The sequence below is a fragment of the Melanostigma gelatinosum genome (genome assembly GCF_949748355.1).
Source record: "Melanostigma gelatinosum genome assembly, chromosome: 14".
Classification (NCBI taxonomy): Eukaryota; Metazoa; Chordata; class Actinopteri; order Perciformes; family Zoarcidae; genus Melanostigma; species Melanostigma gelatinosum.
Window position 1 is genome coordinate 1,916,068 of NC_136647.1, and position 24,018 is coordinate 1,940,085.

Below are 24,018 nucleotides of genomic sequence, written 5' to 3' on the forward strand. Positions count from 1 at the left end.
GTGTCGGAGGCACAACTCCAGCATGAAGAACAACTTTATTGTGAGACAGTCGTCTCAGCATGTTACCCTGATGATTTGGAAACGCTAACAATGTAATTATTCCACAAAGGCGTAAATCTGAAATCTGAAATCGGTCCGAAAATCCAGTTATGGATCCTCCTAATGAAAGATTTACCTTTTATCATGTTCTTATGAACACCACGTGATTTTTATTTGCAGCTCTTCTTAATCAACTCAGAAACACGAGTCGAAGCTTTTCCATTATTGTGCGAGTAACAAAAGGATGTGAATGAAAGCGTTTCCTGTGAAGGCCGCAGATATCGCAGATCGAGCCGTCTCAGGGACGATGATGATGAAACGGTCCTGAAAGAGTCTTTTGTGTTTGTAGGTGGTGTGTGTCTGTGTGGGTGTAACAAAGGAAGGGACGCCGAGTTATCCTTCCTTTGGTTTAACAAACTGCACAGTAATTCCAGCACCTCACGGATATTGTTACCGATCATCATCAACAGGATGCTCTCTGCATATGAAACTTGCTGCGAGCATTTAGATGTTTAACCTCCTTCATTATTCTATAGAGATGTCCTGAAATACACACTGTGCTGGAGCACAAAATCCACGGCTGAAAATAATGTTTAATAAATAACATTTGACTCTTGTTTGAGTAACTGCAGTGCTCTTTCAGATTTAAAGCTTCAGTTGAACTCAATGGTTATTGTTAGTTTGAGTGTTTTCATGGGATTTGTTCATAATAATGTAGAATATCATCAACCCTCTACTTTAACGGTCATATTTCCATTCATCTGATGTTAAAACCATCTCTCTATCTGAGTGTACTCTTTGGATCTTTAGGCCCACCTCCTGTTTTTTCAACAATGAAGCTTATATTTAATCTTTCCAAGACATATTAATGGATAACACCAGAAGGCTGAAAACACATATGGTAATAAAAAGAAGCTTTGTCCAGTGCTGTATCCAGTTGCGATGTTGAGTCGAGGTTTATTATCCCCAACGGGCTGCAATTAGAGCTGCTGCTGGATCTGGACAAACACAATGAAACACTGCCAATGTGGAACCTACAAATCAGCATCATTGAGCATCATACTCACAGTGATTATGTGAAGAGTCGGGGAGAGCCGGCGTTGGCCAGAGATACAGTGAAACCAGAGTCAGAAAGCTGAGACTGTTTGCAACGAGGATTCGGATACGATAGCATCAGTCTGTGAATTACACGCCGAACACTGTGAGAGCGCTCGTCTCCGGGAGTTGCATGCGTCAGCGTTGTCCTTGCGTTCCTCCGGGTAAAGGATGGGTGGATCGGTCTCACTGATGGTGTAGAATGCAGGTGAATCGACTGCAATGCAAGACGGCCTCTCGTTTTTATGGGGGTAACTTGATATATTTTCTTTCATTCAAATCAATGCTCTTTTTCATCCCTTTTCCTTGGTCCATGGATGTGTGGCTTTATTGATCGCCACGGGGGAATTAGGTTGCTGCGTCTGTACAAGTTATGGGATTTAGCAGCGAAGTAAAGTTGAGTTAAAGGATTGAAAATGAAGTCTAAATCAAGTAACAAAACAGTAAAACTAATGAAGACAATAAAGAAATGAAGTGGACTATAAATGGTTAAACGACACAGACTTGTGACAAACTGATGGGATGTGTAGAAAGAACTTGCAGACAATGTGTGAAAATGTAGAAACTAGAAAGAGAATTTGGAGTTGAATGCATCAAATAATAGAGTAAATCCCTTTGTACCAACCTTTTGTTTGGGAAATCCTTTTGTAACAGCAGCCGTATAACACTGAGGCTCAGTTTACCTCACACAGTGTCCCCTATGGGAAGTCCTGTTGTCTGGAGTCCTATAGATTGCGTCAGCCTCAGATGGCATTGAGGCACAGCTCATGCTGCCTCGAGGCATTTGCATCCTTTCATCAATACACTACTAATGCATGCAGTGGCTGTGCTACAAGGCTCCGCTTGGTAGCAGAGGAACAGAAAGCAGCGGCCGTGCACAGTAACTAGGTCTCTGCAGCTTCACAGCTCAGCTCCAGTGAGAGATTAGAGTTGCAGGGCACCTTTTCTCTCCTTCGCCTCAACTTCACACACAGAGCTTCAGCTCTCTGGTGCTTGTTGATCAATCCCATGCCAACTGAATTTGAATTTAAAAAGGTTCTTTGTTGACCTCTTCAGCTCCCTAATGGTATTCAGAAACACTAGCGTGGCAAGTGTTAAGACACACGGCCTTCGTCTGAGACGACCAGCGGTGATGAAGAGAAGCAAAAGCCAGACACAGCATCTCAAAATCCCCCCTCCTTGTTTCTCACTTCAACGTCTTACGCAGCAACACACCCTCATGTTGATCTCTGCAGATGTCGGCCCCTAATGTTCCGTTAGCTGTTGGCTCGGTTTGCCAAACACACCGAAGGACCCAAATGAGGCAGGTCGAGAGGAGCGATTCGTAAGTCCTAGCAGAAGCAAGATTCCAGACTGAAGCAGCCTGCCGGTTAAGGTTAATAAGGAGTCAGAAGTCAATGACGGTGTTAAACCGTCAATAAAATATAATGAAATATGTTTTCAAAAGATGTGAATCACTGTGAACTCGAGAGGTCCGTGAGCACGCAGCCGTGAATGAGCACAAAATATATCTGATGGTCCAGTAGTGTACGAGACTAGCCCTGGACAGACACAGAGATGCACACATGCACACACAACCAAATGCATAACCTCCTTGTGGAGAAGACCACAAATATAATGTTATCTGACATTGATGTGCTCATACATAAATGCTTTTACACGCTTTCATGAGTTTAACAACAAATCATTGATGATTATTAGGAAGGGGAAGGACGTTTAATGACATCATTGTCATGTGTTGTTTTTAAGGTCTAAGTTGAGGTAAAAACATGCTGCAGAGCCTCAAATCGTCAGTCGTCGGGTTCAGCGTTTGTTTCATCGGCAGACATTGACTTTGGCCTTGTACAACACGCGCTCGCTCTCATGATCAAAACAAGGAAGGAGGAAGAAAGGAAGTAACTGTGGGTGATGGCGCTTTGTATCCCTTCAAAGAAACGTCTTCTGAAACAAGCATCGTCTTCTGCCCTGCAATGCCTCTTTTCAAAGCTCGGCTTTGGACTAATTGGTCGGTAGATATTGGCGTCAAACAGTTGCGTTGGTATCTGCTCTGCTCATCGGGAAGAGTGACATCATGATAGATTCTGTGATCTCGCCTTTAATCAGAAGACCATCACATTATATCTCGCCTCACATGCTCCGTTCAAACAGCCTCCGCTGGACCAGATGAGGGCGACTGATTATATCAATTACGGATGATTTTATGGGTGAATATAAAGGATCAATGGTGAAATGTTCCATTTCCCACTGATGGTGTCACACTGGCTATATATTCTTCCTCTTTAATCTGCAAATTATGCCTCATTAAAGCTGCACTATGAATTTAATGTGGAAATACACCTCTCTTATCGGACTGAATTACAAAGCGAGACTTAAACAGAGGAAACATTCCATCTCCACTAATTGAGACCCTGCAGATTCTCCAAATTACATCCTGGTGGCAGACATTTCTTGTCCACAGGAAGTGATTGATTTAAAATTCAGACCGTCTCCTGAAGCCCTCAGAGGGATGACTTCATCCAGAGGAACTCACCGGTCTGAGATCATTAACCCTTCCCTTCCTTTTGTCACCAAAGAGCAGGCAAGGGAGAGTTCCCCTGAAGGGCTTCAGAGCAGTCACAGTCTCGTCATCGTTCTCGAGACACTCGCTCATTTCACGAGTTTCTTCCCCAGAAACACTTTTCTCCAGTGACTACTGTTGATTTTGCATGCATACCCACACAGTCTACATGTGCATACATATAGTCATGTGCTCATGCACACAACACTCCACTCAAGGAAGCAGAAGAACAAGTGTTAATTAGTTGTGAAGGTCAGGTTTGTGGATAGACGGGGGCAGAATATTCATCAGAGATTTCCATAAAGGATTATTAGATGAACAACAGACAAAGAGCTTTGTGTTTAATATGTATTTCCAATGCATTTCATGTTGATTAATGTATTTAACGCTCAGAGACAGACGTGTCTTTTTTTAAATATAGGGAGCAGTGGTGGCTGGTGGAACATGTTCTAGGTAGGGCCGTCCTATCAATTTCAGCAAACATCCCAGTATGATTTAATGCATTATTATTATTACTTGGCAGTTAAATATTTAACATGTATTCCAACACGAAAACAATCAGTAAATAACACTTATATAATATAATATAACATGTTCATTTATTGAGATGTCCTATGGACCTTGTTATAGGAGGTAAAGATCAGGAGAAGTAAACATGAAGTGTAATTATGAATACTGATGTTAAATTAAGCTATGATGAGTTTTCACTGTTAATTTAACATCTCTATTACATGTTGATGCCTCCATGACCAAGTTAAGCAGATGAGACTGAGGACAGCTATGTAGAAGAAAAGATGTTCACTTTGTCTGATATGTAGCTTGACAGAGTTCTCATGTGTGTCCTGGTGTTCTCATGTTTCCTTACCTCCTCATCCCTCACTCCCTACCCTGGTGTTCTCATGTTTCCTTACCTCCTCATCCCTCACTCCCGTAACTGTCCGTGCTGGATCCGTCCCCGTTGTTTTAAAAGCTAAATAAATGATTAGCATGACGTCATGCAGCTAGCTAACCTGTCTGGTGTTCAGCTAGTACAGAAGCTTCATGCGCTGCTTCCCTTTCCCGCGAGTCTGCTGTCTGATTGTGAGGTCAGGCTGATCTGATATCAGCTCTTTGGCTGCAGAATCTCCTCAAAGTTCTCCTCTCAAACGGGTCTTGGAGGAGGAGTGCTCGCCTGTAGAGACTTCTCCTGACGAGAACGCGCAGCGAGGGGGTCTGATCGTTCTGGTCCCACTCTGAATCTATTTGAGGGCGCTGATTGGCTAAATTGTATGTCTCATTTATATCTTGAATCAGCAATTGGCTAAACTGCTTCATAGACCCGCCTCTTTTGGGCCAAAACGATCAGGCCCCCCAAGCTGCGCGTTCTCAGAGTGTCGCGCACACAGACAGAGAGCACGAGCAGAGAGCACACAGGAGGAGAGGACGAGCAGGAAAAGCATATATTTTGCACAGATATCATACTTTACACACATTACTGGGTACATTCCATAGTTCAAAAACACAAATATTGACAATTTGTATAATTTATGATTATTATAATTTTTTTTTTTTTTTTTTTTTGTGTGGCTCATGGTGGGGCCATGCCCCATGGCCCTCTATTGACCAGCCGCCACTGGAAATCAGAGGCTTTTTAATTCCAAGATAAACTAGAAAAACACCGATTGTGACTATTGTGTGTGGGTGCATTACATAAAATCCCAATAAAAGTCTTTATCTCCAAGTTGTAATGCAATAAAATAGTAAAAACGCCATGGGGAGGGAATACTTTCAAAAGTAGAAATGTTGATACGAAACATATTTTCTTCTGCATCCACAGACCCAAAGATCCAGAGCACTGCGCATCCTTTAGCCCCGCCTCCCAGCCCTCTGTCACATGAACAGAGGAAGGAAAATGGATTCAGCTATGAGTGCATTTTACAGCTTCAGGGACCTGATTTAAATAGGGTCTGTAAAAGAATGATGACAATTATCCACCGATCCACAAAGGTCTCTTTTACCAAAGCATCTCTCTGGTCCCGATGGCATCACCTGATTGACCCAAGTTTAAATTCCTCGGTTTGGCTTGAGCTGTTGTTCTGGTGGCTCGTCCAACGAGCTAACAGTCAGGTAGGGTTCGACATGATGGGCTGGTCAGCTCGTCCGCCAGATCACATTGAACTGGATACATTTATGTACACGGCCACAAGTTTTACATATCTAACAGATAAACGTTGAAAAATATACAATGAGTATTATTTGACTGGTTCTTTAAGGAGGACAGGATGTTGATCACCAGCCTGAAAGGTTTCCTTACGTTTCAGGGTCAGTGTTCAAGCTTTGAATCCGTTTGATGGCTGAAATCAGTGAGTGACTGAATGAATCGGGCTGCTTCGCTGTCTTATTGCCGTGGGTTTGGAAGCTCTGCCGCCTCATTTTATTCTGTCAAATCTGGGGCTCTCAACTAAAAAACTGAAAGGACCAATTGGAGACCAGTTGAGTTCTAAAAGCCGTGTTCTGGCTGATGCACTGCTGTGCCTCTGTGCGCTGCGTCTCCATTGTGAACGCCGCTGGTGGACGTCTCACGGTGGGATGTACATGATATGATCACCGACCTCTCGATTCACATCTTAGATACGTTTCATCTGGAAGTGTGTTCGACGTGTGTGCACGCTTCAGCGGACATTTAACCTAAAATACATCGTGAGCAGCATGTAGAACGACTGATTCAATCGACTTTACTCTAAATCACCAAAGTGATCTGATCTCATGCAAACACACGGACTGGAACAAGCTTCCCCAGCGTGACTGCAACTGGAATGTGGTTTCCCTATGCATACAGAAGACAAGTGATGCGATATGGAGCCACACACCGTCCGGTAATCCGTCTGCAGTCCGTTTGTGAAGGTACTTCAGGTCTGACTGAGATGGAAACAGACATTCCTCAGGAGGTAGAAATCAGACCAACTCCACCAGTGTTTCAAGTGCTAACACACGGATTTGAAAGGTGTTATTTCAACATTCCCAGTGCAGCAGTGGAGCGATGCTGACAGCAGAGTGAAGGGTTCGCCGGAGATCGAGAGGGAAACCCTCGGTGCTGGAGCATTAGCGATGCTGTGAGGACGCTCCATCTCCCTCCAAACCCTCAACTATTGTTCCTGACCTTTTACTTAAAGAGACATTTATGCACTTCTCTTCCTCAAGATCAAATGTCTGCCCCCCTTTACAACATCCCGTCCATATATCTCCCTCTGACTTGGCAGCCGGCTTTTATGTTGGACAGTTTTCTGTCCGTGCAGCAGGACACACAGTTCAGGCTTTCATTTAACTGTGGAGCAAGGCCTCCAGCCTCATTCTGCTGAATGCTTTCAGGAGGTTAAACAGCACAACACATACTTCCAGATCCTTCGTTTTTGAATGCGTAGAATGTGTGAGATACCTGGTTGGCCTGAAGAAGATGGTTGTGTTTAAGAGGATGATTTGGGTTGAACGTGTGTCTGGACTCGCACATTATCCCACCAAGATGTTTTGTTCCAAATAGTTTTGCCAAACCTCTGAGGCCTAAGTCTTAGTTAGGAGTGAAACCACAATCAACGTAGAACTCACAGTATGGATCGACGGTCCGTTACCCCAGTAGTCTCAGTATACGTTTAAGATGCATTAATGAAGTAACGTTTACCTGAGCAGAGCATGAAGTCCGTCTCTCTCTACGCTTGTGGACGTGTATCAAAGCTAATCTAGTTGTAAAACACCACAAAATCTCCAATCAGCGGATCGATGGTTCATTTCTCCAGTGAAGTAAATCATCAGTGTTGTTAGAAACATTCACGCGTTTCTGTCTTATCTGAAGCGTCCGTCTCGACCGTTATTGGGCAAACCAGTAGAAGTGGTCCCGGCCTCAAAGTGGTCCGATACTTTCATTAAATGACATCAGACAAAGTAATCTGGTGAATACAGAGTGCCCTTACACCCGACACCCTAACCCTACACACACACACACACACACACAGCAGATGTTTCACGTAATGGGAGCACAACAGGAAGAGAATTCAATTCGATTTGGCCCGAGGTCTAACAGGACATCAAGTGGAAGAGGAAGGCGATAGGGTTTCACACTGGAAGCCCATCTGTGTCCGTGCTCCCCGTCCATCCCGCCGACGCAGCGATGCTGCTAGACTGCAGCGAGACGAGAGCACCCCGATGCATCGTCGGCCGTAATCGCCCTCTCAAATGACACCGCGGGGCCTCGGGGGTTCACAGGAAGGGGCGAAGATTTGTTTTGTTTGATGGCATTCAATGCAATGTATTGTCAGAGTTGCGTTTCATTGCATTTTAAAGGGATGAGGAGACTCCTGGGCGGTAGTCGGGTGACTTCCAGGCGGAACATGAAAGTAGCTGTGTCATTGTTAGTTCACAGTCCCCAGGAGGTTGACGGAGGCAACAGACCGTTGTCTTTTTGTGCTCCAGCAACATCCACCAGATGAGGGACCATTACATCCTAATATATAATGAATGATGCATGAAACAACTCTCTCTGCTGGTTCACTCATAAAGTAGTGTATCTGGAGTTATACTGGAGGTAAGGGTTTGGACAATACAATCATATTGTGTCGCTGTCATTGTTATATAAAAGGATCATGGACACAGCACATGTGTTTCATGGTGGACGGTGGGAATATGAAGGAAAAACGTGGCTTTCCCTCTTCAGAGACGATCATAATTATGTTCATTTAAAAAAGGTGATGATTTACGTCTCCCATCATGAGTTAAAAGCTTTACCGCTGACTCTTGTGAAGCGTTTCTTGAAATAGTAACAGTCAAAGGCAGCAGCACCACGTCAGCAGAGCCTCATGTCCATCATGTCCATCACCACCAGACAGTGTGAGCTGTTCTGACCGTGTTCGGAGGATTTTCATCTTATTTCAATAAATAATCAGAAGATATCTAATGTTACAACAAGTGGTCACGCCCAACGCGTCAGATACAGACCGTCGGGCAGCGTACGCATGTGTCCGCTGTGGACGTGTCGGGGACGGCGTGTCGGGGACGGCGTGTCGGGGACGGCGTGTCAGTTCCTCAGTATTATTCCAGCGTCGGCTTGTTTTAGTTTTTAGATTCAATTAAGCAACAAATGTACTTCCTTAGGTTTAGGTAACAAAAGTACTCGGTTCGGTTGATGCAAGCCAAGCTAATTGAACAGAAAGTATGAATGATATGAAATGAATGATCTCAATGTGAGCATTGGACCGCGATATATCGATGTGTATTTGTCCTTTTCTTCGAGGTTAATTGTCTCGGTGATTGTCTTGCACAAACTCAAATAATGCCAGTCAGCTGTTTGCAGTCACAGTTGTACCTTCGGTTGCTGAATGCGGCCCTGCAGCAGGAGAGCGACGCAGTCAACAGTCCGACGCAAGCTGCTTCAAAAACAACATCGCCGCTTAGAAAAACAGCAGCAAGCTGGAAACCATTTTGTTTTGGGCTGTTTGGCCAGCAGCGGGTGCTTGTGGAACACATGGAGACACATTTCTTTCAGAGCCTTGCTCAAGGACACCTCCGACAACACTTTCCAGAGGCAGGGGAAACGTTTGCGCATTCACTTCAGAAAGTCACAGCCGGTCCGGGGCTTCGAGGTTTCCCGGCGCTCTCGGCCGCCGCCGCCGCCGTCGGAAGTCACGGCAAGACATCGAGCAAAGTGGGCCGCTGGTCCAATACCTTCTCACAGCAGTGAAGCACACAGAGCTTTGATGGTAACATTGGCAGGCATGCTTTCTGTATATCCTCACATGTGAGGCCCGTATTGTATCGTGCCCCGAGGCGAGGATCGGTCCCTCGCTTCTGCTGGGCTGCCATGTGACTGGTGGAACATACAGTGACGGTGGGAGAATGAAGCAGCTGGCGCTCGGGTGGAGGAGCTTAAGGAAGTGTGTGAATTGCTGTGCATATTTGTCGCTTTTAATGTTGATCAAGGCAAGAGCAGCTCTGCTTTCCAAACACACACACACACACACACATTCCTGCGAGGTGGAGAGCTTTTGGTCGATAAAGACTAGACAGCCTCTAAGTAGCTCCTCTAATCAGTGAAGTTCCTGCAGCCTTCTCTATGCCTACGACTGCTCATTTGTAAGTGCGGGATGTTTCTCCCGGCTGTGGCTTCATCTTTTGTTGCCTCCACTGTTTGCCATTCAGTTTATGAGGCACACACACACACACACACACACACACACACACACACATCCATGAATCCGCCCTCTCTTTTATTGTGGGAATTCCAGGCACATGTGAGCCGAAGCAAGGAAGGCAGTCCTGATACCCCTCCCCCTCCGGCCGCCGGTATCCCCTTATTCTCATGGATTTCTCATGGGGCTGAAGCAGACGAAGTGGGGGAGGAGGAGGAGATGGGGGGGGGGGGGGGGGGGAGGAGCAGGGAAGGAGAGCTCAGCTAATTCATCAATAATCTTTACCTAATCCCTCCCCTTCTCACTCTCGCTCTCTTACTCTCCCTCTCTGCCTAGGGGCGTTCAAGCAATACATCCATCCCCCGCCCCACCTCTCTCTCTCTCTCTCTCACACACACACACACACACACACACACAAAGCCGTTATAGACAAACGTGCACACACACATATGGGTCTGTCTCAACACGTCCAGAGGGAGGGGATGAATCGAGCTGCAGAGTGTTATTTCTTTCGCCTCCATATGTGTGTGAGTGTGTGTGTGAGTGTGTGTGTGTGGGGTGTGTGTGAGTGTGTGGGGTGTGTGTGAGTGTGTGGGGTGTGTGTGAGTGTGTGGGGTGTAAGTTGAGTCCTCTGGGGGCTGTGTGTCTGAGCTCAGACCAGGAGCTCAAATGGTGATTATAGACTAGAGACTAGGTGTGGCGAGATGGGGCGGCGTCATCGGCTTTGTCTATAGTTCCCGTACAGCCCACCAACCGGGAGGAGGCTGTGCCCGTCTGTCACGGCCCGCCCCGGAGCCGTGCTCAGTCTGGGATTCAACGAGCTGCTGCGTGGGGCTGAACCGCTCTCAACACGAGACCTCAGCCACGGTGAACCACACGAGCACAAGTTCAAGAAGCTGGAGGGAACCTTTGTAGCCGGATTCAAGAACATGACCAAGTGAAGAGCCGCTGGAGCGTATCTCTTCTCCTTTCTTTCTTTGTCTGTTGTTTTTTACAGCCCTCATTTATTCTTCTTTTGCAACTCATGACAAAGATGTTCTGTGGAGTTCTAGCTGAGTGACGAACCTTTTTGCAGGAATTCAAAAAGAGCCTCTTGATTTAGATTTTCTTTTCCGATTCAAAGGATACGATTCCAATGATAAAACCTTTTGGAATATGGGACTTTTAATCTATGATTTGGACCATAGGGACGGGCAACTCTGTTTGTGTGCTCAGCTCTGGGTCATTTTGATAAGTATGTCACATTTATTCCGTTTGTTCCACGGTGATTTTGCCCTGCTTTGATTTTGCTGTCGTAACTTGGGTGTTGAGCGATGTTGGCTTGTTTTTCTCAAGTGCAATGCGACGGATAACAAGTGTGTGTGTGCTCCTCAAGTACAAACACAAGTTAGTCTGAAGCTCAGCTTTGCCTCCGTGTCCCCTGCGGGTTTGTATCTTCCTCATGTGCAGTTCAAACAGCTGAATAGCCGAACGCTGGCTGAGTGTGATGTCACGGCGCCGGTTGAAGATCACGTGTCGCCCACCTTGACAATGTGACGACCTGTTCCATCGGACGGTTCTCTGGATGCTTTACGTGTGTTGACCAGTTGTCATCTGATTAGTGTGTGTTGACCTTCTGGCCTTTTGCTCTCCGCGGCCGACTGAGCACACCTCTGCGACTTCCTGCTTACACCTCGTTCATTGTTTTGATTCACTGCCCCCCCCTCCTCCCCGCGTCTCTCTTTTCCGCTCATATTATCTTTAATTATCTCTTTGTTTAAAAACTGACTGTATTTTAAAGGTTTGACCTCTTTCTTCTCCTTCTTCTCTTCACAGCTCTTGCAGGTAAAATCTCTCCGACCAGCTCCGATGCTCTCCTCAGCTCCTCAGCGGTGACCGCCAGTCCCTCGCCACCCAACGTGTACCTCCCCGCCAACTTCAAAATGTCCAATGCACAACTGGCTTTCTTCCTGCGGGAGGCTCAGATCACGGGACAGACATTTGGCGGCGGCAGCGGAAGCCCGAGCACTGGACACCCGCTGCAGCGCTCTGAGAGTTTCGTGGTTTTCCAGACAAAAGACCTCCCCGCCATCAACATCACCTTCGGGCCTTTTGCCCGGGACCAGGCCCTGTCCAAGGAGTTGCTCCAGCCAGCCAGCCCGCTGGATATTCCCGGCCAGCTGACCGTCAACTGGAAGGTGAGGGCCTTCATTGTCCAGGCGCGGGTCTTCTCCAACAACCCCACGGTCCAGGTGTTTTTCTACATCGCCGGCCGTGACTGGGACGACTTCAAAGCTCAGGACCAGCTGCCCTGCGTCCGTCTGCACGCCTTCCGGGACGTCCGCGAAATCAAAACCTCCTGCCGCATGAAAGGCAACCTGGCGCAGTGCTTGGCCCAGCTGGACCTGCCCCCGTCCTGGTTTAACACCAACGTGGCGCCGCTTGGTCGGAGGAAAGGCTCCACCGACGGGCTCTTGGATGGGCTCACCAGCGAGACCCTGCAGGCGGAGCTCTACTACACGCTCCACGGGCCCAGTCTGGATGGGGAGTGCATTGAGGGCTCAGGTCATAGGGGTGGTGGTGTTTCCAGGGGAGAGGCTCTGTCACAGCACCCCCTGCTGCGCATCGGCAGCATCAGCCTGTACCAGGCCAGCCAGGAGCAGCTGCTGGTGGACAAGCAGTTGGACAAGAACATGTTCCTCAGGCTGCCCGAGAAGCCCCTGAAGCCCGGAGAAACCCTCAGAATCTTCCTCTACCTGATGCCCAACTCCACTGTGGAGCAGTTCACCCTCAGGTAGGTCTCCTTTAAAATATATGCTGATGACATACTCTTGTGTTGCCAATCTGATTGCTTCCAAATGTATTCTGTTTCCATCCATTTACTGTGTTTATACTCACACATTGAAAAACGAGCTGTATGCATGCACAGCAGAAGCTCAGTCTGAGGATTCTCCTGCTCCTGTGCAATCATGTGCACAAGAGTTACAGCTGGATCAATGATTTGCCTGGTTCCTGGCAGACCTCAACCAACATTCGTCATTTCCCTCCTGTCTTGAACTGCAGGCTAATATCTCCCTTTATAATTATATCCACGCGTACGCAATTTGTCTCCACGCAGTGTGGATGCTGCATCTTGTGCCGTCCCCAGTGGGAGGGGCTTATAAGAAATACAGGATTTGCGTGTCCACAGCGCTGGGTGTCTCGTTCAAAAGCAGCGTAATTCGATTCAGGTTTTTGCACGGCCTCGAAATGAATTGCAGCGTTTTAGAAAAGCGCATGATCACACTGTGCATGCAAGTGTTGCCATGCGTCACGTGATACCAATTCATGCAACATTCTCTGCAGGGCCACTTATGCTCATTTTAGGTCCAAAGAGTCAAATGAGCACGTAATCACAGATTTCATCCTTCTCATTCATTTCTACTTGGCTGAGCGCCGCGATGTGCCAGCAGTAATTAAAGTCAGGTGAGATAGAAGAACAGTGGAAGACCGAGTTCAGGTGTGGCAGCACTGTGCGCTTCACCTTTTGAACGTTTCTGTTTCCCCTCTCAGGACTGGATCGTATGAATGATTTGCTGCTCAAAGCAGTTTGTGTTTGAAGGCACAGGTAGCGGCTGTGGATGTTGAGATGCATTGCTACAGCACACTGTGGTTCTCAATGCTCATGCAGTACGACAGAAGAGAAGAAACCGTGAGCACCAATATCACCACTGACTGGGTCTCACACATTCTTCTACACATGTTGCAAACGTCTGCTGGTGATGCAGCTGCACGTTTCCTCTTCACAGTAATATCTGCTGCTCGTTATCTGAGAAACACACACTCTTGTTGTGGAAAGTCGCCCACACATTTAACATGCCAGTTGAAGGACATCGTGGTCATGTTTAAATACATGTAATACTCATTTCAAATGCAAAAAAGTCACTGAAATCCAAAAACTTTTCTCATAAAATGAAATTCTATCACACCATATTCGATTAACCGGGATTAACTATATGAAATAGCTTCAAATGAGCTTTGAATTCATTGCTTCACTGCTGTCATCCTGGAATAAAAAGAATTGTTTCATGTTCATGTATGCAGTTTGTTCTCATCGTGCAAATGTATTCCAAATGTCTTCGTTTTATGAGCATATCAATGGCAAAAGTCCATCAAACTACAGAATTAGAACTGTATTTGGGCGCATACTGTACATTGAGGAACAATCATAATCTGCTTTCATTTAATTCATACCTTGCACACTGATTATATCGAGCTATATGATGGTATCATGTGGCCATAGCTCTACGTGCCCCTCTAGAGGCAGTGTGCACTGGCTATATGCACAGCGTCCTTTCAGAATAAACTCACAGGTAGTTAGGTTTAGGCAACAAAACCACTTCGTTAGCGTGCTTGATGTTAACTTGACTGACTAACAACTCTCGTGACAAAATGTCAAAGTTTACTTTAAGTTCCATGTAGGACATGAACAGAGGTCTCCTGCATGAAAGTTGTGTGTTGCCACCCATGCCACCATTCAGATGGTACAACTTGAACCATACAAGGAAAATAAGTAAATATACAAATAATATACAATTACGTATAATAGTCATAGTTTAAGAAAGAAAATAAAACAATGTAAAGATGTATTTTTGGGGCATAAAATCATTTGATACATTGTTTTAAAAACATGTCGACTATAGCCGCTTCACGTTCCCATCAGGTCTGCAGGAACACCAGCTGCAGTTGATTTGCAGTGTGTCTGCTGGCATTTGGAAATGCACAACCTAATATAAAGGGTTGACATGACGGGATCTAACGGGTAACAAATAATCATCAAGTGTCTATAAAGTCTCTCACAAACAGACAACCAGTAGTGGCAATCAATTTGCTGGCTGTTGTATTTTCTGTGTCTCAGAAGGACCATAATGGCTGTAACAATAAATAATATTTGCCGACGTTAAATGAGCCTCTGCTGGAAGAAGAGGCTCGGCTCGGCGCTGCGCTCCCTGCGCTTTCCTCTGCTCGGTTGTCAACACAATATTCAGGGTGAGAGAATAAATGATTATTTGCACTCGACAAAGCTTGAGGAAAGAAAGTTTTGCTCTGCTCGTAGGCGTGAAGGCAGCGGGGAGACGAGAAACGCGAGGAACCTGATAATACCGACCAACTCAGCGACGATGATGAAACACACCGTAAATATGATTGTTGAAATCGTAACTGAATCTCCTACAGACTGAAATTTTGAGATAAGCGGGATATTAATTAAGCCTCAATAATTCAATGAGCTCCAAGGAAAAACCAGGGTAGAGATTCTCCCTGCAGAAATGATTCATATTTAATCCTCACGGTGGGAGGAATCACTATTAATCAACCGAAACCTCTAAAGGTTATGACCCAAACACCTGCACACTTTCTGTAATTCTTATCAGAATTATTGAAAAACACATAAACAATGACCCTGTTGATGGACTTGACATTCCCACAGTGATAACTTCCACATACAGCAAAAGTAAAGACTTCATTCTTTATAGCCGTTCAATAAAACCTTGAATCTCATAACATGGTATTGATGCATTTGTGAATACAGATGTTATTGTATCTTTACAGCCACAGCTCTGATTGTTTCATTTCATACACTGGGCCTCTGGCCACAGCAGCGAAACAGTTTGCATTGAGCAGCCAAACAGTTTGTGTATCTCCGCCTGAAACATTCGGTAAGAGTTCATATTTCACTGTCATATCCTTTGGGAAAATCAATAGTTTAGAAGGAACGGTGCCAACATGTTGAATCAAGATGCAACAAGTGCTGTTTTGGACTTTTGCTCTGTCATTCTATAGCACTAGTCTGGTGCATGGATGGATTACTGAACTGAAAAATAACTACAAAAAGACCAAAACAATTACAAATTGTCACATAACGGCAACAAAAAGAAACTTAACAACTATAAAGTGTGCGTCTGTGCCCAGGCCCTTTGTCTCACAATAGTGGCAGTGCATATAAATGGTGGTGAAACCTGATGTGTGTCTCAAACATGCTTCAGAACAGACACAACAGTGATTAGGATTATTTTTTAACAGGAATAATTTACTGTCTTTTCTGATAAAAGGCACTTCTGTGTACTTCAATGATTCAACAAAATGAAGCAGACTTCTTGACTGTGGTGTGATCAGTTCTTTGCAAGTAAGAAACATTCAAATGCACTCATTGGATGATGGACAGCTGCAGTATAATCCGTCTTTTTTACATTTTCAAGCACAAAAACCTTTTGAAAAGCTGAAACAAAGGCCACACGAACCCATTCTCACTAGTTGTTGTCGTTTTTGGTCCTAAAAATTAGCTGGAATCTGAAATGAATTCTTGAATTAATGCTATAGTTTTGTGTGTTCATTTAAAGATATTGTTACAGTCCTTCCACCTTGCAGCCAGAGTAGAGTGCTACCCATTCATGATCACACTCCCAACCCCCAGGAATGCCGAGCATGTTGTCTTCACACCGTCAGAGCAACGTTTACCCTCCCTGAGGCTCCCCCTCTGTAAGATGTATGATCTAGTGTCAGTCGCAATATTCTCTTCTCACAAAGCGACTAAACGCCGCGTTCTTCACGTCTACTGACGTACGCCTTCATCTGAGATTACAAAATATGTCATGAAGTCAGAGGAAGGAGTTGCTGTGCCAGTCATGATGTTCTATTGCAGTGTGACAAAGTGGCCGCGAGGCTTTGTAGTACAAGCGGAGGGCTTTGTCTTCTCCCCGCCGCCTTCTTCTCAGGCAGGCGGCCTCTCTGAGCCCCTCGCAGGGGTGGAGAATGATGAAGTGATAAAACAGGAGAGTTAAAAACAAGAGATGCGGCCGAGAGAAGAGAAGCCCACTTCCAGCCTCCTGAGTGACTCGACTCAATCGGCCTGAATTCAATCGTTCTGGAAGCCAACTGTCGAGTCGTCCCTGCACATCGAGGAAGACGATTAAAGATGCAATGAGGGGCGTCTCTGAAGATGAATCGGGAGGCCTTCCCTTCCTGCTCCGACTCTCCCTTTTGAATCTGTCGCTCCTCGCAATGTCTTCCTCCTTTGCACGCGTCCAGCTTTGAAGATGTGCGACTTGTTATTGCAGATGATGGCGTGGGCAGGCGGAGGGCAGAGCTGCATGTGGCCACTTGTGGAATCTGCCCTATTTTTCCCACTTGTGTGTGTGTGTTATGCTACAAGATGGGGAGTAGCGGCGCGTCATATTTGGATACCATGGCAATGCGATAATGGTAGTATGGGTGGCTGTATTTCATGTTATCTCGTGTGCTCTGCTTGTCAACGTGCAGAGTGATGTTTCATCATCATCTGCAATATTTTCTACTCCCCACTCACAGATTTGTAGCGTGCCACTGAAGTCACTCCTTCCTCATCAACTTGTGCTTCTTTGCAGGGAAAAAAAATGCAAGCATGTTGCACAGAATGTAATATTTTTTGATAGATACTTACAATTTTGTTACGGCGGATTCGATGTCACAACGCTGGATGCGCTCGTTTGAATGAGAAGTGATATCTGAGCAGTGCAGCACCAGCAGCAGAGACGCTGGCACAATCTCAGAGCTCTCACCGGGGGCCACTTCTTCAGCACCAACACTTTGGGTTTAAAGGCTGTTTTTATTTGACCCGCTCGTCTGGCTTATTGACAGTACATATGTGTAATAACGCTTCAAATCACAGTCAGTGATCGGAGGCTCTCGGGGAATACTGTGATGAGAATCAGCTTTAGATGCCGTTTCGCTTCAGGTTTTGTAAGGCTTCTCTAATCAGTATTTATGTTTTTTATATTCATAATTGCTCAAATGAATAGATATAGTGTGAGACGTGGCTCTTATATTATAGCGATGAACCCACAGAGAGTTGCCAATTAGCTCGTTTGAGTTTTCCCACCCACGAATTTCCACCTGCAACAGACAGCTGTGTTGCTTTTTATTTATTTATTTTTTAGCAAAAATGCTGTGATAAATCTCAGCAAATTTTCAAAACATAAGCATGTCTTGTTACTCTGCTGTCACTCGGGGCTCATGGGACGATCCGTCACGGCTTCAAGGACACATAAGCAATTTCCCCACTAAACACAAAGCTTGAGCCGATGAATCATTCTAACGACTTGTGATGTCTGATAGCCTTTTCTCATCAGTTCTCCCGATGCATTTACTTAAAACTGTCTCCACATAAACGCTCTACTGCGTAATAACTCAGCTCCTTCTCGTGTTCTGTCAAAAGATTTCTGATTGGCTGGAGTCCCGGCTGGGTCAGATGGAGGAAATGTGCTACATTAAGTGGTCAATCTTGAGGCTCCCAGGGTTTGTTCTGATACAGTGTAGTTTGATGGGGATTGTAATGACACAATTGACACATTAGGTCATTTTAATGTCTGCTGCATGGGCAGTGTATGAGACACAGACATGCAGAAGACCCTAACCACTGTCTCACCTTGGTCATTACACATGTCGCTGTGATATTTTGTCTCTTTGTAGCTGTTATGTGTCTCTTTGTAGTTGTTTTGTGTCTCTTTGTAGTTGTTTTGTGTCTATTTGTAGTTGTTTTGTGTCTCTTTGTAATTGTTTTGTGTCTCTTTGTAATTGTTGTGTCTCTTTGTAGTTGTTTTGTGTCTCTTTGTAGTTGTTTTGTGTCTCTTTGTAGTTGTTTTGTGTCTATTTGTAGTTGTTTTGTGTCTCTTTGTAGTTGTTATGTGTCTCTTTGTAATTGTTTTGTGTCTCTTTGTAATTGTTATGTGTCTCTTTGTAGTTGTTATGTGTCTATTTGTAGTTGTTTTGTGTCTCTTTGTAGTTGTTATCAACGCTCTGATAAAGGAGGAGAGGGAGTCGGGAGAGTCTCAGAATGCTTTCACTTTGACGATGATGAAGAGAAGCCTCTCCATTAGGCCGTATTGGACTGCACCACCACTTCTACTTCCTCTCCTGCTCCCCTCCTTCCTTCCCTTCTTTCTGAACCGCGAACACGTCATTTGAGGTCAAACAGCAGGGGGAGTATTTACCATTGTGATCTTTAATAAGTGTGGGTCCCCTCTGGAAAGCCGTTGGCACAAGTCACAAAAGGCGGGATATGCTGTGTGTGCCAAGATTTTAATGAAATGGGCTGTTTTGAGCTCGAGTTAGTTCTTTAATGCTTAAAGAAAGCATGTGTCAGCTTTCTACGCCGGGCGAAATGCAGACATTCATGCAGGTTTGTTCCAGTGCTTGGCTGCTACTAAAGTAATTCAGCCCTTTCTCTAACCTTGAATAGGCAAGCGGAGTAACTTTGTTGAGGTAATTCTAGTGTATGCGCATGACAGCCTCTTACTTTAGGTCCATATCTACCGAGGGCGTTTTAGTATGCTCAGCAAGTCGCCGACTGTTGGTTTGGTTTTCACACAAACAAACCCAAGCACAACCAATTAAGTTAGACGTTCTATCGAACGCAACCCAAACCCACAACGGTCATCTGATTCAAGTACACAGCTGTAAAGTCATTCGGCATTTACACACGCTATATGTGTATATACCTTTTCCATCTCGTTGCTCCAGCCTGGTAATATCCTCATTTGTGAACACAGCCAGTGTTGTGAAAGTGCTGCAGAAGAAGGTCTAATCAGCGCCCGCTTTCCCAATTAACCACTTCATCAAACTTCAGTGAACTACCTCTGATATTGTTAATTGGGCTGGACCTTTGTGATGTGCTCTGGCTCATTTGTGGGGAAACCATTTCACATACGCTTTTCACAATTTTTTTTCACCGTATGTTTGCGGAGAAAATTTCACATTTCATCCTTATCGTCTATTCCCACTGCTAAGTATCAGCGTGCAGCGCTTATTATAGTCTGAATGGCTTTCATTCATCATGTTTTAATTAATAAAATGCATCGTGCTGCGGAGTGCTGTTCCTTGGAGCTTCCTGTTCAGTTCTTTTGCATCGGTTCGGTTCTTCAGCAGAGTTAACGTACAGAAGGCAATGAAAACAGAGATGTAATGCATTTCATTGTTCTTATGAAAGCTGTAATCTTAGAGCCGCTGTATGTGACACATGCACATCTTCATTTCACATTCATTTCATGTTATGAACTTCTTCTCTGCTACATTCAACTCTTTGACTTTGGGAAGTCAGTTGATCAAATTGTTTGTCTGACAGATGGATAAACAGGCAGACCTGAGGATTTCTTTTTAGCATATTTGAATATTTCCAAATCCTCCTGCAGACTGCGGTGGTTCATGCAGTCTGAGACACAAATGGAGCTCTTCTATTCCAAGGTAATCAAACGAGCAGTCCTCAGGTACCTTTTTCATTGGACTGCACAAGCTTACGTGCTATCTTTGTAAAGTCATTTCCCCCCGCTCCAAATGAAACTGCAAATCTTTCAATCACCAAATGTGTTTGTTCTCTTTCCAAACACATTTCTCTGTTTTCTTCTGGACAGCTGCATGTTCAGTCCTCGCCTCCCACAAAATGTGTCGTGCTGCCGCTCAAGTTGTGAAATATTTTGACGTCTCTCCAGGAATGCAGATGTATTTTTCTCACAAGTCTGTGGTCGAGTCTCTGTGGTATTTGACACGGACGTGTCGGCAAGACGTGTTTGCGTATTATTTAATGGTCCTGATGATGCTAACAGAGAACAAATATGGGAGGAATTATGCCTCTAATTCTCTGAATTATAATTTGTGACTCAATACTAAAAGCTGCATCCTTCATGGGTTGATAATTGCACAATAAAAACAGAGAATTTGAACTTTTTTGAGAGCTGCTTCGTTGGCATTGTACATTCCTGTCACAAATATGAGTCATGAATACATTTCATATCAGCCTCGTTTCATGTTTGCAGAAACGCACAACGCTTCGTGGTTAACGATGCAAAAACGACTTGGTCACGGTTCGAAAAAAGATCATTGTTGTATTAAAGGAAAACGTAGCGGAACAACGTAGCGGAACAACCAACAATGAAGTCAATTTATTTGTATTGCCCAATACCACGAATCACAAATTTGCCTCAGAGGGCTTTACAATCTTCACAGCGTATAATGTCCTCTATCCTTGGAGGAAACCTCCCCCCCCCCCCACAAACAACTTCAACAGGAAAATGAAAAGGACGAAACCTCAGGGAGACACAAACAGCGGTCACCTGGGTTAGAGTCCTGTTTGCTTGGCCCCGCCCCCCAGCCCTGAGTGGATTTCTTTCTTGATATTCTCGTTACTATTCGTCGTATCTTTCAAGAACGGCTTGATTGCTCAACACGCTACGTCACCTGCTCTGACCGAATATAAAACGATGACATGCGATGTATCTGTGGTTTGGCTTCTGGCCGAGGCTTCATCAACGCTTCAAGTGTTATTTTACATTTTTCATCCAATCAGACGGTGAATGTATTCTGATCCATCCGTGAGCAACATGTTGTCTTCCAGTGGTTAGATATGTGGAGCGACTCTACGGACAGACGAGTCCGACACAAATACAAAATGAGCCGTAAATACAAGAAAAAACCAGATGAACAGTAGTTCTGCATTAACAGCGGCTCAAATTAGCCCACGTGTTCAGGAGAGACTGATTAATTCATCAGGAAGTGTTTGGCTGCAGCCGCTGCTGCTAAATGTGCTGTAATCAGTTATCGAGCGTTAGGAAGTGTTGCCGCTTTGCACCGCTGAAACGGCGGTTGCATAACTTTACTCAGGAAATAAACGAGTGGCAGAGTGCGCTCACTCTCCGCTGCTTTTTTCACCTCGTAGCAGATTTCGGTTCATGATCGGATGACATGCAGTGTGGGGAATGCAGTAATGTGGAAAGTCTGAGGAGGGGAACATGTGTAGGTTGATGGGCAGGTAGTGAGGCTTCCACCCCTGCCAGGTTATCACATTTCTCAGTCGGCATCAGATTTCTGTCCCCCTCCTCCCCCATTAGATCATTTTCTACCTGAACAAAGCAGCCGTCCTCCAACACACACAGCCTTATGTGGTTATCTTCAAAACCTTTTATGGGTTTCGGGGACAAGACTAAGATAAGCCATGTGTTCCACTGCAGGCCGCCTCCATTTACCTGTCCCTCCCTCTTTCATGTTGTCACAGAAATTGGCGAGGTTCTATTCCTGTCTGCACCCTCCCTTCTTCTTTCTGCTTCTTTGCGATGCCTGCCAAGAGATTTGCCAAACCAATCCGGAGTAATGGACACGGCTCTGCCCAGCGTGAAGGATTGTGCTGCCCGTCAGGCTGCACTTTCAAAGGAGGCAGTGGTGCGGAGAAGTTGCATCTCCCCACCACAGCTACACTTTTGATTTGAATGATGCTCTCTCTGTGCCTTAGTGAGTGTTCTTTGCAGCTGCACCTCAAATCCTGTACACAAAAGATCAAGAGATGCACTGCGGTCCTGGGAGCAAGACTCTTCAGGTCGTGTACACTTTCATTAAATTCCTGGGACTTGAAGTCCTTGTGGGTTATTAGACAAGGAGAACAGAGTCTCAGCTCCTGCTTTCGTATCCGTCCAGAGAGAACAAAAGCAACTTTCATGTTTGAGGCTGTTAACACGTTAACATGGACTTGCGATTCCGCATGTAGTCACAGCCATGTATTGAGTGTAAACACTGGATGGCTGGAAGTCACAACAGAGCTGGGAGGGAGGAGTGAAGCAGAAGGCAGTATTCATGATGGCGGATGGAGGGCCGAACATAATGAATGCACCGTGGCAGCGTTTCTCTTCTGCCGTCTTTGTGCAGCACAATGAGAGTAATGCTGAATGAATAATGGGTCAGATAATGCATTGGGAGCACATGGGAAACAAGCCAATCTCAATGGAAGAATTGGGTTGATGCATATTCATATAACATGGCAGCCATCCAGGACTGCTAATCCAATGACTGTAAATGCATTGGTTGTTCCACTTCCCTCCGGTGGCACGCTATGCCCCGACACGTTTGTTTTTCACTCTCATCACGTTTTCATTTGAAAGAGCGAAACCTTCACTGTGGCATCTGCAGCCATGTACTCCAGCGGCAGAGAGCTTCGAGCTCTATGCACGGCACTCCCCGCCCCCCCGCCCGCCCGCCAATGCAGCACATTGTTCAAGTGTTTTGGAAAACAATCACAAGAGCGGTCGCGTCGCCTGAAATTCAAATTTTCCCATCACAGGAAAAAGGACAACCGCTTGTTTTCTCTTTCATGTCACAGGATTGAAAAAGTCTCCGGTGGAATTTGACGTCAAGTTGTGTTTTTCGGCTCAGGAAGCTGGAAGTCCAGTTGACATATAGACACTTGGATTTTAAGGAGGATTTGAAATGAAGGCAACCTTTGGCTGGCCAACACACAGCAGGACTCCGCCCGTCCTGCTGCCATATTTCCCAGGTGGACGAACCCGTCGCTATGAGACCGGCCAGATCACTGCTTCTGTGAATGCCAGCTGTTGGTAAATATCACGCTGCAGGAGCTGTACTCATCTGTCTCGTCTGGCCCTGAGTACCGGTCGTAGTTTAAAGAGTGGTGGTGGACGGGCCTTTCACTCAGGACCAGAGTTCATGTGCTGTTTGTGAAAACCAAAGGTTGAGTTATGTTTACTGGCGAAGTTACGTCACATGTCACGTGATGCTGATGTTAGGGGAGTAGAGTAGAGTGCTGCAGGGATGACATATGTTTGTAGTCACACCTGGAAGTTAGCATCGCCCTGGCTCCCTCGACAAAGATCCAATGGGATATTTCCTTTGGATTGGGAGATCGGAGTGGAAGCCGTTTAAAAAACACATCAACGACGAAGTTACAAGTTACAAGCACATGCGTCAAGATACCAATCAAAAGGCACGTAATGACATTATAATGACACCTTCTACCCAAGTGGCCAAAGATGAGATCACGTTGTGTGAAATGATGTGAGAACTTTTCTCCCAGAACATGTCAATGGAAGCTCCTGCCAGGATGCAGAAAGTCAAGCTTTCTGAACCTTTACAGGTTGTTTCTGCTGGCCGCTGCACTCGAGGGGTTAAATTGTGATGACGATTTCTTTTTGGACATTTTTTAAGGTCAAACAGTTTAGAATGTGTCAAATGTTTCCGTTCCGGCTTTTGGAAATGCTTTGTGACTCCAGCTCCATACATTGCAACCTGTAGATGAAGGAAGTTCACGGCGTGACGTGTCCAGTGGGGGCCGGTCCCTCTGGAAACAGTGTGCTGCAGTGGAGGATGTTTAATGGAGTTCCACAGTGGGGGGTTCTTGCCCCC

At 45.4% G+C, this 24,018-nt stretch overlaps 1 protein-coding gene across 2 annotated transcripts in view; it reads left to right on the top strand.

Moving 5' to 3' along the window:
• tmem132e (transmembrane protein 132E) overlaps positions 1–24,018 on the top strand; it is a 286,941-nt gene that overhangs the window by 188,351 nt on the left and 74,572 nt on the right. Inside the window, exons 1-2 of one of the 2 annotated variants that reach the window (XM_079283059.1) lie at positions 10,793–11,080; positions 11,662–12,619. In XM_079283059.1, coding sequence (XP_079139185.1) covers positions 11,002–11,080; positions 11,662–12,619 — 1,037 coding nt within the window. In that variant the 5' untranslated portion in view covers positions 10,793–11,001. Of the gene's footprint in view, positions 1–10,792; positions 11,081–11,661; positions 12,620–24,018 lie in introns of those variants that run through there. The other variant, XM_079283060.1, reaches the window with a different exon arrangement.